At 45.4% G+C, this 17,981-nt stretch overlaps 2 protein-coding genes across 2 annotated transcripts; both read left to right on the forward strand.

The window, feature by feature from the left end:
* Window positions 1–2,233: 2,233 nt before the first annotated feature.
* Window positions 2,234–14,790, forward strand: LOC125767514 (dynein axonemal heavy chain 12). Its single transcript, XM_049434156.1, has 8 exons — window positions 2,234–2,601; window positions 2,690–4,120; window positions 4,202–4,611; window positions 4,686–4,866; window positions 4,933–8,151; window positions 8,218–8,451; window positions 8,511–14,492; window positions 14,555–14,790. The coding sequence occupies exons 1-8, from the start codon at window positions 2,449–2,451 to the stop codon at window positions 14,747–14,749; spliced, it is 11,805 nt and encodes a 3,934-aa protein (XP_049290113.1). The 5' UTR covers window positions 2,234–2,448; the 3' UTR covers window positions 14,750–14,790.
* Window positions 14,791–15,347: 557 nt separating this feature from the next.
* On the forward strand, window positions 15,348–17,894 carry LOC125767493 (retinoid-inducible serine carboxypeptidase-like). Its single transcript, XM_049434116.1, has 3 exons — window positions 15,348–15,496; window positions 16,452–17,246; window positions 17,327–17,894. The coding sequence occupies exons 1-3, from the start codon at window positions 15,448–15,450 to the stop codon at window positions 17,800–17,802; spliced, it is 1,320 nt and encodes a 439-aa protein (XP_049290073.1). The 5' UTR covers window positions 15,348–15,447; the 3' UTR covers window positions 17,803–17,894.
* Window positions 17,895–17,981: the final 87 nt, after the last annotated feature.

Consider the following 17,981-nt stretch of genomic DNA (forward strand, 5'->3'; position numbering starts at 1 on the left):
TTTTCAATACACTAATTTACGCAATAAGCTCATTGCTAAACAGGCATCACTTTTCAAAAACCAAAAAACAACCAAAACTTGCATTTTTTTTACATACCATCGACATACCTTTATATCTTCAAAAAAAACCAACACTTGCATTTTTTCCTTCTGTGCCCAAAGGCACCTACTCACTTCAATACGCTTCAACACATTTAAATCGCTCGCTTGCAATGGCCACATTTTTCAATACACGAATTAAATAAGCAATAGGCTCATTGCTAAACAGGCATCACTTTTCAAAAACCAAAAAAAAACAAAACCTGCATTTTTTCTGTGCCCAATAACACATACACACTTCAATGTGGTGTGGACATATAAAACACTACACTTGCCTACAATGGCCACATTTTTCAATAAGCAATAAGCTCATTGACTAATAGATATCACATTTTTTCATCAAAAAACAACCAACGAGGTTACGATAAAAACATACACTACACGTTTATGCCATGATTTATGACAAAACTTTTTGACAAAATGCACTACACAACACAAATGCAAATAATTTGCAAGCTTAGTACACGCACCAATTATTCATTTCCTTAGGCGCAACGCAAGAACGCGAGAAAGCATATTGTCTGCGCAGGAAGAAAAATTTTGAATTTGAAAAAACCACGAACGCCGCGATATCGTTAGATTTGAAATTACACATTAGATCATTCCATCCCAATAGTTACTAAGAAGGCAATCACACTAGCTCGACACACCATCTATCATAGCGTCCTTCATTTTGGTTTAACATTTTTCAAGCTAAACCGGTTTTGTACAATCTTCAGCGATAGATTCAATCATAAAGAGATGAAATTTTGAATTCCCGAAAGGATTGGCTTCGGTAGCAATAAGGTTCATGAGTTTTGGACCCCTTTACCACTACACAGTGGGATTCTGCCTTCACTTACACTTACTAAGAAGTCGCAGCAGCATACGCTGACAAAAACCCAAGCCGACGCCGGCAGCGATTTGAACACGTGCAAAAGATGTTCACTTTTTAACATTATATCACTCACAAATCGTTGTACTAAATGTTCTTTGTATGAAACAAAGTCCTTAACGAAAGGATATCACTTTTCGACATCAAAAAACTGTGTTGCAAAATGTTCTACAAAGGAAGGACGCCGCTTCATCGCAAGCCTTTTTTCATTACGCAACCGCGCTGCTGTCCCGATCACTACTGATCACACTTTCTCCTTTGCACCTGTTATCACGACACACCTACACAACTATAATTAGCGAAGCGGCCGCCCGATCCTATCTCTCGCATCTCACTCTTTCGCACACACTTCGCTCTCCGAAGAGACGAATGACAAAAGACTCGTAAAAAAAACCAATTCAGCAACACAACCTCGCTCCTCTCGATCAAATTCGTTCTTAGATTTATGGGATGGAAAATGAAGGCATTTAAACACTTTTTAATAATATTAAATACTTTTGATGTGATTAGTAGGAAAATGATTTAAAGGAACTTTGGTTCGATCATGTGGCAATGAATTATTTAGAAAAGGGGACGCTTTCCCACACCACCGTGTTGGTGAGTGTGTCGCAGCTAGGAGAAAGATTATCTTCTGCTACCAACATTCATACACATTTGCGTTCTTCCCTGACCGGCAGGCAGCCGCCTACTCTACCTACACCTATTAGATCCACTACCGATCCTCGGAGCAAGCAACTCGATATCATTCATTATGATATGAGATCTTCTCGTAAAAAAATGTTAGAAGCCCTGTTTTAGTTTCAAATAAAACGCTTAAATGATCATTGTTCTAAAAGTGCGAATTAATAATTAGTGCGGATCGTTTCTGTAGAAACTGTGTGTTTTTCGAAACAGACGGAGATTTCAACGCATGTGAAAAGACGAAATACCTATAGGTATTTCCACCTAATTCACAGCTTTTTTTGTGCTTCGACACATGCATCGTCTTTACATATCTGATCGTTTTCTTTTCTATTTATATCACAGATTTGTCTTAAGTTTTAGTAGAGTTTGCGGACATATCAACAGGTGAACGCTTTGTTATATAGAACAGGGACAGTTCATTACACTCTTCCTAGCAAAAGAGGTTAAGGTTAGTGTGTCTGCGCTTCTTCCTATGTTTTCCGTTTCCTCACAACATTCCCATAGTAACCGAAAGAATTGCGTCTAGACAATGTGCTCAGCATTGTAGCAATCCTTGACAACGGAATACCGAAAGAAATTGCCGGCTGTTGGAAGAAAACCAGGGTATCCATTTCGTTGTTTAATTTTCATCAACAACGCAACGTTTGTTGCTATCAAAAGCGGACTCCAGTTCCGCTCCGAACTGGGTTGCCATTTGATGTGGAAAAGTTAAACAGTAAGGACGTGAAGATTGTGTGCCGGGTCTGTGGAAGCATTAGAATTGGTTCGTGAAAAACGCGCGGCATAAAAAGATGAGTAAACGATTGGCAAAACTTCATAAACCTTGCGATAAGCTGGACAAGTATGACAATGAGCCATACATGCAAAATCCGCTGTTGAAGTTGTTTCTATCCGAGGTGAAAGAGCGGCGCCATTACAGCTTCATTCGTCGGAAAGCGGCTCAGGTACGTTGTTTAGAGTTCTTAATTCAAAATCTCCCTGGTAACGGACAAACGTTTACTTTCGCCATTTTGGCGCATGGCGTTCTTGTAGGAAAAAATAAAGATCTGTCGAAGCACAACAGTCGACTTTGAAGATGTGATACCACGACCTCAGTCCTACTATGAGGAGAAGTTACGTGAGCATGCTCGTCGTGCGCCAGTTCCTAAAATGTTGACCAAAACGGAAGACAAGATTCTATCGTACGTTCCGAAGCGCCTGCGAGTGCAGTATCCCACAGTGTTGGCGGCCTACATGACTGAAGTACATGCAGAGTTTGATAAGGTCATGAAGGCATACAGTTGCCAGAAGGTCCTCAAACCAGGCCCGAATGACTACGTCCCAGAGAGGGAAAAGTTTGAGTTTAAGCGTGTCGGTCGAACAGAAAACTTTCGCAATTATCTGCGAAGCAAGGCATACATACAGAAGAATCTTTTGCTACCGAACCCTTTTGTGCGATGTATTGTCCACTATGCATATACGGATTTGCCAGAGTATTTGAATGATTACGCGCGCTATCGCACGGGAGAGGAGATCACGCTAAACGAGCTTCGTGATCTGATCAAGAAGGATCTGCAAGCAGTAGGCAGTTTGATAGCTGACCAATGGTACCCGAAGATTGTAGCAATCTTGAAGAAGCATTACGAACGTCGTACGCTCCCAAAGTCCATGTGGCCGAAGGTACTGAACTGTGCCGGAGGTCTGATCAATAGGCAATTAAATGAAGCTAAGTTGCGCACCATTAAACATCTACGAGCGACGCTTCTTAATGTACGTCAAATACCACAAATGAAAATTCTTGCTATTTGTGATGATGGAATCGACCTATTTCCAAGTCTCAACGATATCTACAGCGTGTATCAAAATGCGATTGATGATGTGATGGCGGTCGCCAACCGGCTGGATTGTCTCGAAACGCTCGTCGATCAAAATGGTTTTGAGCCCAGAAATCCTCCCTTCCTACGCGTGGGAATTGCCGAGCGATGTATCGACGAAGCGCATGAACAGATACAAGAGGCTTTATTAACGGCATTCCAGCCGCTGGCGGATTATCTCAGTAGATTTCAAAACGAATTCGCCGGACTTCTCTGTCCATCCACCAAGGAAGAGATGGAAGACTTTTTGTCGGAGCCAAGGTCTTTCGATGAGTATATTGAAAAAATAGAAGTTTTTCAGCAGTATAAGGAAAAGATCCGCGCTATGGTACAGAAGGAATACTTCCCAATGGCGATCGTAAATCAATCGGACGCGATTGGTAGCTTGCGGAAGATCGTCGAGCGATATATCGATCGAATTGCAAACCACATTGCAATCGAGCATCGGCGAGAAATCCAACGAATTTGCAAGGAGTTTGAGGAAATTAAGGAAAAGGCACTGGAGATTCCAACGTCTACCGAGCAGCTGATGACGAACGGAGAGTACATGACGCGTGTCAAGACAGAAATAATCGATGAATTGCGAGATAAAATTCAGATTACAATGCGAGTAAGTAAAAGAGGATTATGAATAATGCATATGTAATCAGCGTTGTATTTTTTCACTGTGTGTTTTTTGATCCGCTTCCAGATCAATGCTTATCTGGTGGAGTTAGTGGAACTTCCAGCGGACCAGATGGAGCTGCAGGTCGAGAGTGTTAACTGGTACTTCCGCATACAGTCTGTGTTCGAGATCAACTCGACCAACTTCGAGCAGTATAAATTTTCGTTTGAAGAGAAACTGCAAGAGGTTACGAAGCAACTGAATGAGAAAATGGAAGAAATGATACCGCACATCGCCATCATTAACGATATGACGGAAACGGAGAAGTTCCGGGATTATATTGTTGTTTTGCACGGTTACATTGATCAGATCTTTGTGTTCGAGGACTACGTCAAGTGGATCAACAAGGAGGAGGTGTTGTTTAAGTTTCCTAAGTCACAATACGCGGTGCTGGAAGCAATCAAATCATTTGTCGTTCCTTTCTACAAACTAATCCGGTATGCTACGATAACAAAAGATAATGAACACTCAGAACTCTAAAAGAGTTGTCTTTCTTGTTTACCCCTCATAGCCTTTGTATGCGTTGGTTGCGATACTATAACGTATGGATGGATGGTCCTTTTGAATATCTGGAGCCACACTTTGTCGAATCAAAAACGGACGAATTTTTGAAAGAGTTCCAAAAAACACAGAAGTACTATCGGAATCGTATCAAGGCGGACATGTTGGAAAATACTCTGTGCAAGTTTAAGGTGGGTCTGGGATTATTAATCGCATTTTGTTGAGTGATTGATTTCTGACCTAATGCTGCATTCCAGGGACAAACGGAAGATCCAGACCCAGAGAAACATCCTTGTCCGCTAAAACTGTGCGCTCGAATGACGCAATCCATTAAGGATTTCCATCTGGGAGTGTACGTGGTAAAGATAATGTGCAATTCGGCGCTTAAAGATCGTCACTGGGACGAAATGTCCGAGATTGCTGGATTTGATTTAACTCCAGACGCGGGAACGACATTGCGTAAAATCATCGACTACAAGTTGGACAAGGATTTAGACAAGTTCGAAATTATTAGCATCGGCGCGAACAAGGAGTTGGCGTTACAGCAAAGCTTGCAGGCAATGATTGCCGAATGGGAAGACATTATGTTCAAATTGAATCCGTTCAAAGATACGGGCATTAATATCCTAACCGGATTAGACGAGATCCAGGCGGTTTTGGATGATCACATCATGAAAACACTCGCCATGCGAGGCTCTGCGTTCGTTAAACCTTGTGAAAAGGAAGTCAAGGAATGGTATCAAACGCTTACCAGAGTTAACCGCACCATCGAACAGTGGGGTAAGGTACAGGGGAGCTGGTTGTATCTGTTGCCCATCTTCTCATCGAAAGACATCGTGGCACAAATGCCGAACGAAGGCCGGATGTTTCAGCAGGTCGACAAAACGTACCGCATGTACATGAAGACGGTGGAATCGAACCGCTCCGTGATAGGAGTGGCCGCCGCTAAGGGTGTGCAGGAAGCCATGGAGCAATCGAACGAGCTGTTGGAAGAAATCACAAATGGTGTGAACGAATATCTGGAGAAGAAGCGACTGTTCTTTCCGCGTTTCTTTTTTCTCTCTAATGACGAGATGCTGGAAATTCTTTCCGAAACGAAGGATCCGCTGAGAGTGCAGCCACATCTAAGCAAGTGCTTCGAAGGTATCAATCGGCTGGAGTTTGATGACCGACTGGACATTCGGTCAATGTACAGCATCGAGAAGGAGCAGGTGCAGTTTGCCGAGCCAGTGTCGACGCTGGAAGCGAGAGGTAGCGTCGAGAAATGGTTGTCTTGGGTTGAAGCATCTATGCTAGAAGCCATACGGTCCGAAATTAACGCGTCCTACCGAGCGTATCCGGAGAAAACGCGCTGCAAATGGGCTCTCGATTGGCCAGGAATGGTGGTACTGTGTGTGTCCCAGATCTATTGGGCTGCAAACATCCACCAGTGCTTTCGAAAGCGCAATAACACACTGATACTGGACCTGTTCGATCGCCTGCAGGTGGAGCTGATGGAGGTGGTGGCATTGATGCGCTCGAAAGATCTTTCCAACCTCGAGCGCATCACCGTCAAGGCACTGATCGTGATCGATGTGCACGCGAAGGACGTCGTGCAGGAGCTGATCAGAAATCGCGTCAATTCGGAGAATGATTTTCAATGGTTGGCCCAGCTTCGCTACTACTGGGAGGGTGAGGAGGCGGGCGTGACGGTGAAAATCATCAACGCGGCGGTAAGGTTCGCCTGCGAGTACCTGGGCAATTCTGACCGGCTTGTTATCACTCCGCTGACCGATCGCTGCTATCGCACGCTCATGGGCGCCTACCAGCTTCATCTAAACGGTGCGCCCGAAGGTCCGGCCGGAACCGGTAAAACGGAAACAACGAAAGATTTAGCCAAAGCGCTTGCTGTGCAGTGCAAAGTGTTCAACTGCTCCGATGGGCTCGACTACAAGGCCATGGGTAAGTTTTTCAAAGGTCTTGCTTCATCCGGCGCATGGGCCTGCTTTGATGAGTTTAACCGAATCGAGCTGGAGGTACTGTCCGTGGTGGCACAACAGATCCTTTGCATCGTGCAAGCAGTCCGGGGAGGAGTGCAGCGGTTTAACTTTGAAGGTACAGAACTTACGCTTAATCCGGCGTGTTACGTGTGCATCACGATGAATCCAGGCTACGCTGGACGCTCCGAATTGCCGGACAACCTGAAAGTGCTCTTTCGCACCGTTGCCATGATGGTACCGGACTATGCAATGATCGGTGAAATATCGCTCTACTCATTTGGGTTCATTAATGCACGTACATTGGCAGTCAAAATCGTCACTACGTACCGTCTGTGTTCGGAGCAACTCTCTTCCCAAAACCACTACGATTACGGTATGCGAGCGGTAAAGACCGTTTTACAAGCGTGCGGCAATCTCAAGAAGGCGTTCCCGGACGACGATGAAGAGATCATTTTGCTGCGCTCATTGCTGGACGTCAATCTGCCCAAGTTCCTCGCAAAGGACATCCCACTGTTTGAAGGTATCATTTCAGATCTGTTTCCCGGTGTCGAGCTGCCTCGAGCAGACTACGCTGCCCTGGAGCGAGCCTTCCGCGAGGTGTGCAGTGAGCTGAACCTCCAGCCGAGAGATACCTTCCTGACGAAAGTGATCCAAACCTACGAAATGATGATCGTTCGCCATGGTTTCATGATGGTTGGCAAACCATTTTCGGGCAAATCAATGACTTTGCGTGTTTTGGCCGCCTGCCTTACTAAGCTCAAATCTGCCAGGACTGGCAATCCTTACTTCCAGCGCATTAATTTCGAAGTAGTCAACCCGAAAGCAATCACGATGGGCCAACTATACGGTGCGTTTGATCCAATTTCTTACGAGTGGACAGATGGTATCGCGTCGACAATATTCCGCGGTCATGCCATGGACACGAGCCCCGATCGTAAGTGGCTCGTATTTGACGGACCGGTTGATGCAGTGTGGATCGAAAACATGAACACCGTGCTGGACGATAACAAAAAGCTGTGTCTGACATCGGGAGAAGTCATTACAATGTCTAGCGATATGTCGATGATTTTTGAGGTGATGGACCTGGAACAGGCATCGCCGGCTACTGTTTCTCGGTGTGGAATGATTTTTATGGAACCGTCCATTATTGGGTGGGAATCGTTCGTAGAATCGTGGATCGAACGGTGTAACAACAGCTGGACGCATGACTGGCACGATTTGCTGATGGAGCTATTTCGTTGGCTTATACCCGATTGTCTGGAGTTTATTCGCTGCCATGGTCACCAGTACTTACATCCGGGAGATATCAATCTGCTCATGTCAACAATGCATATTTTTGAGATGATTATCGATGAAGCGTGCCACGAAAGTCCGGACGAGTACAGCAAGTACTTGTTCACATGGTTTCAGGCAGCCATGATGTATGCCGTTGTGTGGGGATTAGGTGGAGTGCTGGACATGGAGTCGAAAGTGAAGTTCGATGAGTTCTATCGCGAGGTAAGGTACTAAGCGGCAGCAAATTGTCGTTGAATTTTGTGGCGAATTTTCGTACTTTTTACACAGATTTGGAAAGGTACCGATGAGCAGCATCCCGTTCCAGAGGCGGTCGGAAAGATCGATGTTTCAATGCCCGGCGAGGGTATGATTATTGATTATGTGTATCATTTCAAACAGAAAGGATCTTGGCGCTACTATCCGGATATGGTACGGCAAATGAAGAACGAAGTTGGGTTTACATTGCTCGTGCCGACGCTCGATTCCGTTCGTTACATGCACATTCTGGACATACACGTGAAGGTAAAAGTTCGTATTAAGGTTTGATTTGGGTTTTAATTAAACACTGTTTGCTTTTTCAGAACACGAAACCCTTACTTTTGGTCGGCCCAACCGGCACTGGCAAAACGTACTACATTCAAAATTATATGATGAGCAAAATGGATCAGGAAAAATGTCTTCCGTCGTTCATTACGTTCACAACCCAAATCACCGCGAACCAAACCCAGGACTTGATTATTTCCAAGTTGATCAAGAAGAAACGCGGTATTTATGGACCACCAAATGGTAAGACTTGCGTCCTGTTCATCGATGACATGAACATGCCTGTGAAAGAAGTATATGGAGCTCAGCCACCGATCGAACTGATGAGACAGTACTTTGATCAAGCACATTGGTACGATCTGAAGGATACGTCAAAGGTATATTTGAAGAACATATTGGTAATGGCCGCATGTGGTCTAGTCGGTGGAAGTCGACAGGATGTGTATGAGCGTTTCCTCTGCCACTTCAATATCTTTGCGATCAGTAATTTTAATGACGAAACGATGTTTAAGATCTTTTCCGCTATCCTACTGGATATCTACAAGCGGGGAAGTCACACAGCGGATGTAATCAACATGGTGAACATGATCGTCAATGCAACGCTCGATACGTACCAGTTCGCTTGTGCGAAACTGTTACCCACTCCGGCTAAATCACACTATATCTTCAACCTGCGGGATGTCCTGCGTGTTATTAGCGGCTGTGCCATGCTGAAGCGAGAATCCGTGGAAAGTAAAAAAATCTTCCCGAAGCTATGGCTACATGAATCTATGCGCGTATTCTACGACCGGCTTGTGAATGATACCGATCGGATGTTTGTGTTCGATAAGCTTTTAAACAACATGAAGACATTCTTTAAGGACAAACCGGAAACATTGCTGCCGGAATTGTTCGACGAACGCACCGGACAGGTGCAGTTGAGCAGCCTTAACAATCTCATGTTTGGTAGCTACTTTGATGCTGATGCGGAAATGGAAGATCGTAAATATGAAGAAACACAACACGTGGAACAGTTCCGAGATCTTGCTGGGAAGGCGCTGATTGAGTACAACAGCTCGCAAAAGTCGAAAATGGATATCGTTCTGTTCCAGTTCGCTCTGCAGCACCTCAACAAGGTGTGTCGCGTAATCTCAATGCCTGGTGGAAGTTCGCTGCTGATCGGTATGGGTGGATCCGGTCGTCAATCGTTAACGAAACTAGCTGCGCAGATATGCGGCCAGTCTCTTTTCCAACCAGAAATTACAAAGTTCTATGGACTTAACGAATGGCGTGAGGATTTGAAGAAGGTGCTTAAAGAAGCGGGAGGCCTAGGACATGATACAATTTTCCTGCTTACCGAGGCGCAACTTCAGGAAGAAGCATTTCTACAGGATATTGACTGTCTGCTTAATCTTGGTGAGGTTCCAAACATATTTGCCATCGATGAGAAGCAGGAGATCCTCGAGATGGTACGTTTGGCGGCACAGGGTGGTAATCGTAATCTTGATATTTCCCCACTGGAGGTGTTCCAATTCTTCGTGAATCGCTGCAAGCAGAAATTACACATCGTGATCTGCTTCAGTCCCATCGGAGGAGCTTTGCGGACACGAATTCGTATGTATCCTTCACTAGTGAACTGTTGCACGATCGATTGGTTTGATGCGTGGCCCGAAGATGCTTTGGAGAAGGTGGCCGATAAATACATGAAGGAACTGAACGTATCGTCAGAGGTGAAAAAGTCGATCGTTGTATTGTGTAAACATTTCCACGTCATCGCTCGAGACGTCTCGGCACAGTTCACAACGGAGACGGGTCGAATAACTTACATTACCTCTGCGTCATACCTGGAGTTGATCAAATCGTTCCGCAATCTCACCCAAAAGCATCAGACGGACATTATGAATAACAAGCTGCGTTACCTCGGTGGTTTGGATCGGCTTAGTGCTGCCTCCGATGCCGTTTCGAAGATGCAAATTGAATTGAATGCACTTCAACCAACACTAATCGTGATGGCGGAAAATTCGCGCAAGATGACCGAAGAAATCGAAAAGGAATCGCTCGAAGCAACTGCCGCTACGGAACAGGTTAAAAAGGATGAAGTTGTAGCGAATGTACAGGCGGCTGAAGCGCAAGTGCTCAAAGCAGACTGTGAGAAAGATCTAGCAGGTGCTATACCAATCTTGGAGGAAGCGATACAGGCACTAAACACACTTAAACCGACCGATATTACATTGGTGAAATCGATGAAAAATCCACCGGAGGTAGTTAAGCTCGTGATGGCGGCTGTGTGCGTGATGAAAGGCATTGCACCGGATAAAGTGGCCGACCCGGCAACGGGTAAAAAGATGCTCGATTACTGGGGACCCAGTAAGCGCTTGCTAGGGGATTTAGCTTTCCTACAAACGCTGAAGGACTTCGACAAGGACAACATCAATCCGGACACTATGCGCAAGATTCGCAAGGACTTTATTCCACACAAAGACTTCCAGCCGCACATCGTGGCTAAAGCTTCAAGTGCGGCAGAAGGTTTGTGCAAATGGATCATTGCAATGGATTTGTACGATGCGGTTGCCAAGATCGTTGCGCCAAAGAAGGAAAAACTTAAGCAAGCCGAAAAAGAGTACGCGGAAACTATGGCAATCCTGAACGAAAAACGTTTGCTTGCGGCAAATCTAGAGCGCCGCGTAGCCGAACTTAACGATAACCTGGAGATCGCGAATCGGAAGAAGCAAGAGGTAGAGGACGAGGTGCAACTGTGCAAGGACAAGCTACAGCGGGCGGAAACTTTGATCGGTGGCTTGGGTGGTGAAAAGACTCGCTGGATTGCATCGGCCGAGAATCTGCAACGGTTGTACGACAGTCTAGCGGGTGACATACTGGTCTCAAGCGGGGTCATTGCATATTTGGCTCCCTTGACGGCGTCGTACAGGAATCGTTGCATCGTCGAATGGCATGATCTGTGCGTCGCCAACAGCATTCCCTGCTCGCCTGAATACAGCTTGATGGAAGTTCTCGGATCGAAGATAAAGATCCAAAATTGGAACATTGCCGGTCTGCCGACGGATGCATTCTCTACGGAGAATGCAATCATTATGGATTGCTCCTCGCGCTACAGTTTGTTTATCGACCCTCAGCTGCAGGCGAACAAGTGGATCCGCAACATGGAGCGTAACAACCACCTGGTGGTGGTTAAGTTTTCCCAGTCAGACTACATGAAGAAGATCGAAGGTTGCATCGAACAGGGCCATCCAGTGCTGGTGGAGAATGTGTTCGAAGAACTGGAGGCACCACTGGATCCACTGCTCAATAAGAATACCTTCATTCAGGGAGGCGTGGAGTACTTAACACTTGGTGAGAATGTAATTGCTTTGTCTCCGAAATTTCGACTGTACCTCACGTCGAGCCTTCGCAATCCGCACTATCTGCCGGAGGTGTACAATAAGGTGACGGTGATCAATTTTGCTCTGACGATTCAGGGCCTCGAGGATCAGTTGCTAGGTATTGTAGTGGCAAAGGAGCGCCCCGATTTACAGGAACTGCGCCAAAGCTTGATTCTACAGGGAGCTAAAAATGTAGCCATGCTGAAGGATGTGGAGGATAAGATCCTTAAGACACTGTCGGAGTGCAAAGGAGACATACTCGAGGACGAAAGTGCCATCAAGATTCTGGACGATTCGAAACGCATTTCGAGTGACATCGTTAAGAAGCAGGAAGATTCACGTGAAATCGAGCAAAAGATTGAAGCCTTCCGACAGAGTTACCGCCCGGTAGCGGTACATTCGTCAACACTGTACTATTGCATCACAGAGCTTCCCAACGTGGATCCAATGTATCAGTTTTCACTCGCATGGTTTGTAAATCTGTACATCTATTCCATAGAAAATGCAAACCGAACGAAGGAACTGTACCGTCGATTGAAGTACCTGATGGATGCAGTAACATTAAACCTGTACAACAACGTTTGCAGGTCACTGTTCGAGAAAGATAAGCTATTGTTTTCCTTCATACTTACAACGAAGATCATGATCTCGTGCAATCAGATCGATCAACTGGAGTTTAAATATTTGCTCAGTGGAGGTGAGAAAGCTGACATTACGCTACCAAACCCGGATGAAAGTTGGATCACCGAGAAATTATGGGAAGACGTTTGTCGTCTCGAACAGCTACCCGATTTCGCTGGCTTTTTAAAGAGTTTTGCGACCAATCTGTCGCAGTGGCGAGCGTACTATGATGCCGAGGAACCTCAGTTAATCAAACTACCAGCTCCATGGGACGAAAAGACGAATCGCTTTGAAAAGTTGATCGTGTTGAAAACGGTACGACCAGATAAGTTCGTTTTGGCTATTACGGAGTTTGTTGCTTCCGAAATGGGACCACCGTATGTCGCACCGCCACCATTTGACATTTCCCGATCGTTCGAAGATTCCAACTGCCTAACGCCACTGATTTTCATACTTTCCCCGGGAGCAGATCCCATGAATGCGCTATTGTTGTACGCAGAGAAAATGGGTTTTGATGAGACTTTCCAGTCGATTTCGCTCGGTCAAGGACAGGGTCCAATAGCCCAAAGAATTATCGAACGTGCACAAGATGAAGGAAGCTGGGTGTGTTTGCAAAATTGTCATCTAGCTGCTTCCTGGATGCCCACCTTAGAGTACCTGTGGGAGAACATGGATCACTACAACACAACGACGTCATTCCGCCTGTGGCTTACGAGCTATCCTTCTGAGCAGTTTCCCGCAAGCATTCTACAGAACGGTATCAAGATGACGAACGAACCGCCAACCGGGTTACAGCAAAATCTACTCCGTTCCTATCATTCCGAGCCAATGAATGACGATACATTTTACACTGGCTGTCCGGGGAAGGATCGTGCCTTTTCGAAGCTACTATTTGGTGTCTGTTTCTTCCATGCTGTAGTACAAGAACGGCGAAAGTTTGGTCCACTAGGATGGAACATTTCCTACGGGTTCAACGAGTCGGACTTTCAGATTTCCGTGTTGCAGCTACAACTATTCATCAACCAAAACGAAGACATCCCTTACGAGGCAATTACATACCTGACCGGTGAGTGCAATTACGGTGGACGCGTAACCGATGCATGGGATCGCCGAGCGATCGTAACTATCCTTGAGGACTATGTCAACGATAAGGTGGTGAGCGATCCCAACTATCGTCTCTCTGATTTGGGTGATTGCTACGGCATTCCGTTACGAAATGAGCATCGTGAATATTTGTCACACATCGCGAATAACATTCCGAATTTCCCGAGCCCTCTCGTGTACGGACTGCACCCCAACGCGGGCATTACGAGAGATTTGACCGCGTCTCGAATCTTGATCGATTCCATGATCCTCACGCAAGGTGGTACAACTGGGGGAAGTGATACGGAAGTGGAAAAGCAAGTTTTGGCCACCATTGATGAGATCTACATGATGCTGCCAGATGATTTCAATATCGATGCAGTAAAACGACGCTACCCAGTGGACTATAACGAGTCGATGAACACTGTGCTCGCGCAGGAGATGGAACGTTTCAACGCCTTACTAAGCGAGATCCGGTCAAGTTGCGTCAATCTAAAGAAAGGTATTGCTGGCTTGATAGCACTGACGCCACAACTTGAGGCTGTATTCACGGCTGTTCAACATCGTCGCATACCAGCGTCCTGGATGAAGAAATCTTACCCGAGTTTGAAACCGGTTGGCGCGTATGTGAAGGATTTCCGCAAGCGACTTAATTTCCTGCAACGCTGGTACAACGAAGGCAAGCCCAACATATTTTGGTTGTCTGGGTTTTTCTTTACACAAGCATTCTTAACTGCTGCAATGCAAAATTACGCACGTCATCATCGCATTCCGATCGATATGTTGACGTACGATTTCAATGTGCTAAAGGAGTCTAACGTTGAAACGGCTCCCGAGGATGGTGTGTACGTTGACGGTCTGTTTCTGGAAGGAGCACGTTGGGATGTTGCCAGGAGTTGCCTGGAGGAACAGCTGCCCAAGATGCTGGTCGACACTATGCCTATTATACATCTGTTTGTACGTATTTACAATCATTTCCTTTCAGTAGGTTGTTTTCACATTGTTTCTTCATCTTCCAGCCTATGAAAATAGTCGAATTGCAGGAAGGTTCTCGCTACAAATGCCCCGTGTACAAGACGGCCGAACGAAAGGGCACACTCTCGACAACTGGTCACTCAACGAATTACGTATTGCCCGTGCTGCTCGAGACAAGGCTTCCCGCTAATCTCTGGGTTAAACGGAGCGTGGCATTGCTCTGTCAAACTTCTGATTAGTTACTTATTAGAGTTTAATATAAAATTTTGAAGTAATTAAATTTCCAGCTTTTACATAACACCACACCAGTGAGTCACTAAGCGCACTGTTTGCAGCTTACTTTATCAATTAGCGAAAGTGTTTGTGAAAGTGAATGTACAAACTTAAAGCCATTTTTATGCAAAATTTGACCCACTCTGGAATACTCCAATGCACCGTTCTCCTGCACTAGGATTGACAATGATGACGGTTTGACTTTGTGTTTAATGTTATTACCAGCAGCTCCATTCCTATGCAAGCCCCAAACTAAACCACCCATCGAGACCGATAAGTTTTTTTTCGCTTCCATATGAAATACATTGGTGAACTTCTGTCGATGCCACCATGTGCAGGGCGCTTAACATTGCGGCGCTGATAAACGCCTCAATATGAAGTACCTACAGTAGCAACACAAAAAGCAATAAATGGTTCATTTAGCTAAGCCAACTTAATGGCAGTTCATTTGAGCAGTCCATCATCGGTGATAGATCGAGATATCACCGTAGTGCATAATCTGAGGGTACTTCGGAACTGATACGGAGATCTACTCGGAGAGAGATCCACCCACCATATATAAGTGCCATCAAGGTAGGTGCGTACCTGCTAGTTTTCTGCTGCCAGGCTGCCGCAGCGGAAGTTTGGTGTCTTCTTCTGAATCTATATTCATTGCCGGTGCGAAATGAAGCTTTCAATCGTGTTGACGTTGGCTTTAACCATGGTGGGAGCAGGTGAGTCAATGGAACCGTTCAGTTAGTCTCGATAATTAACGCCGCTTATTGGAAGGTAGGTTGGTAGGAAAATGAAATGTGCTAGATGAACATATGTAAGTGAAAGTGTGCTAGTAGAAGGAGTGTTATAACAATGAGAAGAGAATAACATTCGAATGAAGTGTTTTTTTGGGTTAAACTGTAAATTAAACATAACAAGTTCCACATCCACGTTCGAGGCTTGAACAGTCACGTGGATAGTTTTGTTGTTTTTGCGGTGTGAAAATAATTCAAGGAATTTAATGTTTAGGTGCATCAACTCAAGTGAAGAGGACGATTTTCACTTCAACACGGTGTAAAACAAGATAAACGTGTGTCGCGTGTGGTCACAGCAGTAGCTGAATGCTACTCGGCTACTGCTGCAAGCGATAACGCAGTAATAAAAACAATCATACAGATATGGACCATTAATGAGCATCGTATCAGATGAAGATTAGCTATGAAATCAATCGACAGTTCAATGGCGTAGATTTGACAATTCTATGTGTGTCGCGTCCTTATCAAAGACGTTTAAAAATGACAAAGTCACACCGAAACAATGGAATCAATGGAAGAATATTGATATGTTTACTTAGCTCAATGCCTTTTATTGCATAATTAGTGTATCGGAACATTGGATAAATAACAATTCTAATAATATGTGCAATGTTTAAATTAGCTGTTGAGAGCAGTAAAAGATGTGAAGAAAAGAAATGTCTCATGCGGTTGTGCTAAACATTCAACAGGTTAATTCAATTATGACTGATCATTTCATAGTAAGGACTTAGCATCAGCTTATAACCTAGTCTAATCATGTTCTTACTGGAGGTTTACCTTAGCTTTGTTTAGACTTTAGAGACCCGATATAAACTAAACCGAAATTAGTTCGTCAATGAATAGTAAAAGATGTATCTGTTTAATTTCATTTCCTCTGCAGTTCCTCGGGAAGGCTTCGGTCCAGGCATGCAGGACTGGGGTTTTGCCGAAGTTCGACCAGGTGCGCATATGTTTTGGTGGCTGTACTACACGACCGCTGATGTACCGAACCATGCCGATCGACCGCTTGTCATTTGGCTGCAGGGTGGCCCTGGTGCGTCCTCCATGTACGGTAACTTCGAAGAGCTCGGCCCACAAACACTCGAACTAGACGAACGGAACCACACGTGGGTGCGGGACTATAACGTTCTGTTCATCGACAATCCCGTCGGAACAGGCTTCAGCTATGTAGAGGACTTCTCTCTGCTCACCAAAACGAATGGCGAGATTGCGGATGATTTGGTAGAGTTGATGAAACAATTCTACTCCCTGCAACCAGAGTTCCGTGACACACCACTGCACATTTATGCCGAGAGCTACGGAGGCAAGATGGCACCTGAGTTTGCGTACGTGCTGGATAAGGCGATCAAGAACGGTGAGATTGAGTGCAATCTGCAGTCTGTCGGCATTGTGGCACCATGGGTTTCGCCTATCGATTCGGTATTGTCGTGGGCTGAATTCCTACTCAACATGGGCTTTGTCGACACGAAAGGCTACAACGCAATTCAGGCTTCGGCTATCGAAACGGAACACGTGCTCAACCAGGGCCAATGGGAACAGGCGACTAATCTGTGGGGTATGACGGAGAACGTAATACTTCGCGAAACTCATGGAATCGATTTCTATAACGTTCTGTTCAAGCAGGATTTTGCTGGAACCAGATCTCAAATGGAGCAGTTTTCTCGCGACATGAGAAGTGAGTATTAGGACACATCATTTTATGTATATAAGTAGCTACAGAGGGACATTTCCAACTACTTCTTTCCTCGATAACAGGTGCAATTGCATCACGAGCCACCCGTTTAGCGACCGAAGATCGCGATCAGATGCTGGAAGATCTGATGCGCTTCGAGGTGGCACCCGCACTAAGCCTTCCGCCAGAATCAGTGTATGGTGCACAGAGCGGTCGTGTGTTTAACACACTTGCCGGTGACTTCATGAAACCTGCCATCGATGTGGTAGAGCTACTGCTCAACAACACCAGCCTCGATGTGGTGATCATTACCGGGCAGCTGGATCTGATCGTAGCCACCCCGGGCAATGTGCGATGGATTGAAAAGATCCAGTGGAGTGGCCGTAACAACTACCTACAATCACCACGAAATGCCGTCGGTCAACACGGTGTATTGGAGGGATACGAGAAGAGTTATGGCAAGTTGGCAGTCTACTGGGCACTGCGAGCCGGCCATATGGTTCCCGCCGATAACCCCATACTGATGGACTACATTCTACAAAAGCATGTACCGGTGTAGAAGCAACCTGCAGCAGTTGAAACTTTGAAACAGTGGCAGACACGCAACAAAACCAACGAAACAATAAAGTTTAATATTTCTACTACACAACATTGGGCGATTCTTCTGATCGCTTTGAAAACCGGTAACGGTGTATTATCGATAACCTTTCCGTCGGAAGTGTAGTATAATTAATTGAT

Source organism: Anopheles funestus, chromosome 3RL (genome assembly GCF_943734845.2).
Source record: "Anopheles funestus chromosome 3RL, idAnoFuneDA-416_04, whole genome shotgun sequence".
In the NCBI taxonomy this organism is placed as follows: Eukaryota; Metazoa; Arthropoda; class Insecta; order Diptera; family Culicidae; genus Anopheles; species Anopheles funestus.

What these genes read in the sequence shown, in the direction of transcription:
- LOC125767514 (XM_049434156.1), top strand. Translation starts at nt 2,449, where the DNA reads ATGAGTAAACGATTGGCAAAACTTCATAAACCTTGCGATAAGCTGGAC. An exon ending in ATACTCTGTGCAAGTTTAAG is followed by an intron (nt 4,867 to 4,932) that starts GTGGGTCTGGGA and finishes GCTGCATTCCAG; the next exon opens with GGACAAACGGAAGATCCAGA. An exon ending in TTCTGGACATACACGTGAAG is followed by an intron (nt 8,452 to 8,510) that starts GTAAAAGTTCGT and finishes TTGCTTTTTCAG; the next exon opens with AACACGAAACCCTTACTTTT.
- LOC125767493 (XM_049434116.1), top strand. Translation starts at nt 15,448, where the DNA reads ATGAAGCTTTCAATCGTGTTGACGTTGGCTTTAACCATGGTGGGAGCA. An exon ending in TTTAACCATGGTGGGAGCAG is followed by an intron (nt 15,497 to 16,451) that starts GTGAGTCAATGG and finishes TTTCCTCTGCAG; the next exon opens with TTCCTCGGGAAGGCTTCGGT. An exon ending in GTTTTCTCGCGACATGAGAA is followed by an intron (nt 17,247 to 17,326) that starts GTGAGTATTAGG and finishes CCTCGATAACAG; the next exon opens with GTGCAATTGCATCACGAGCC.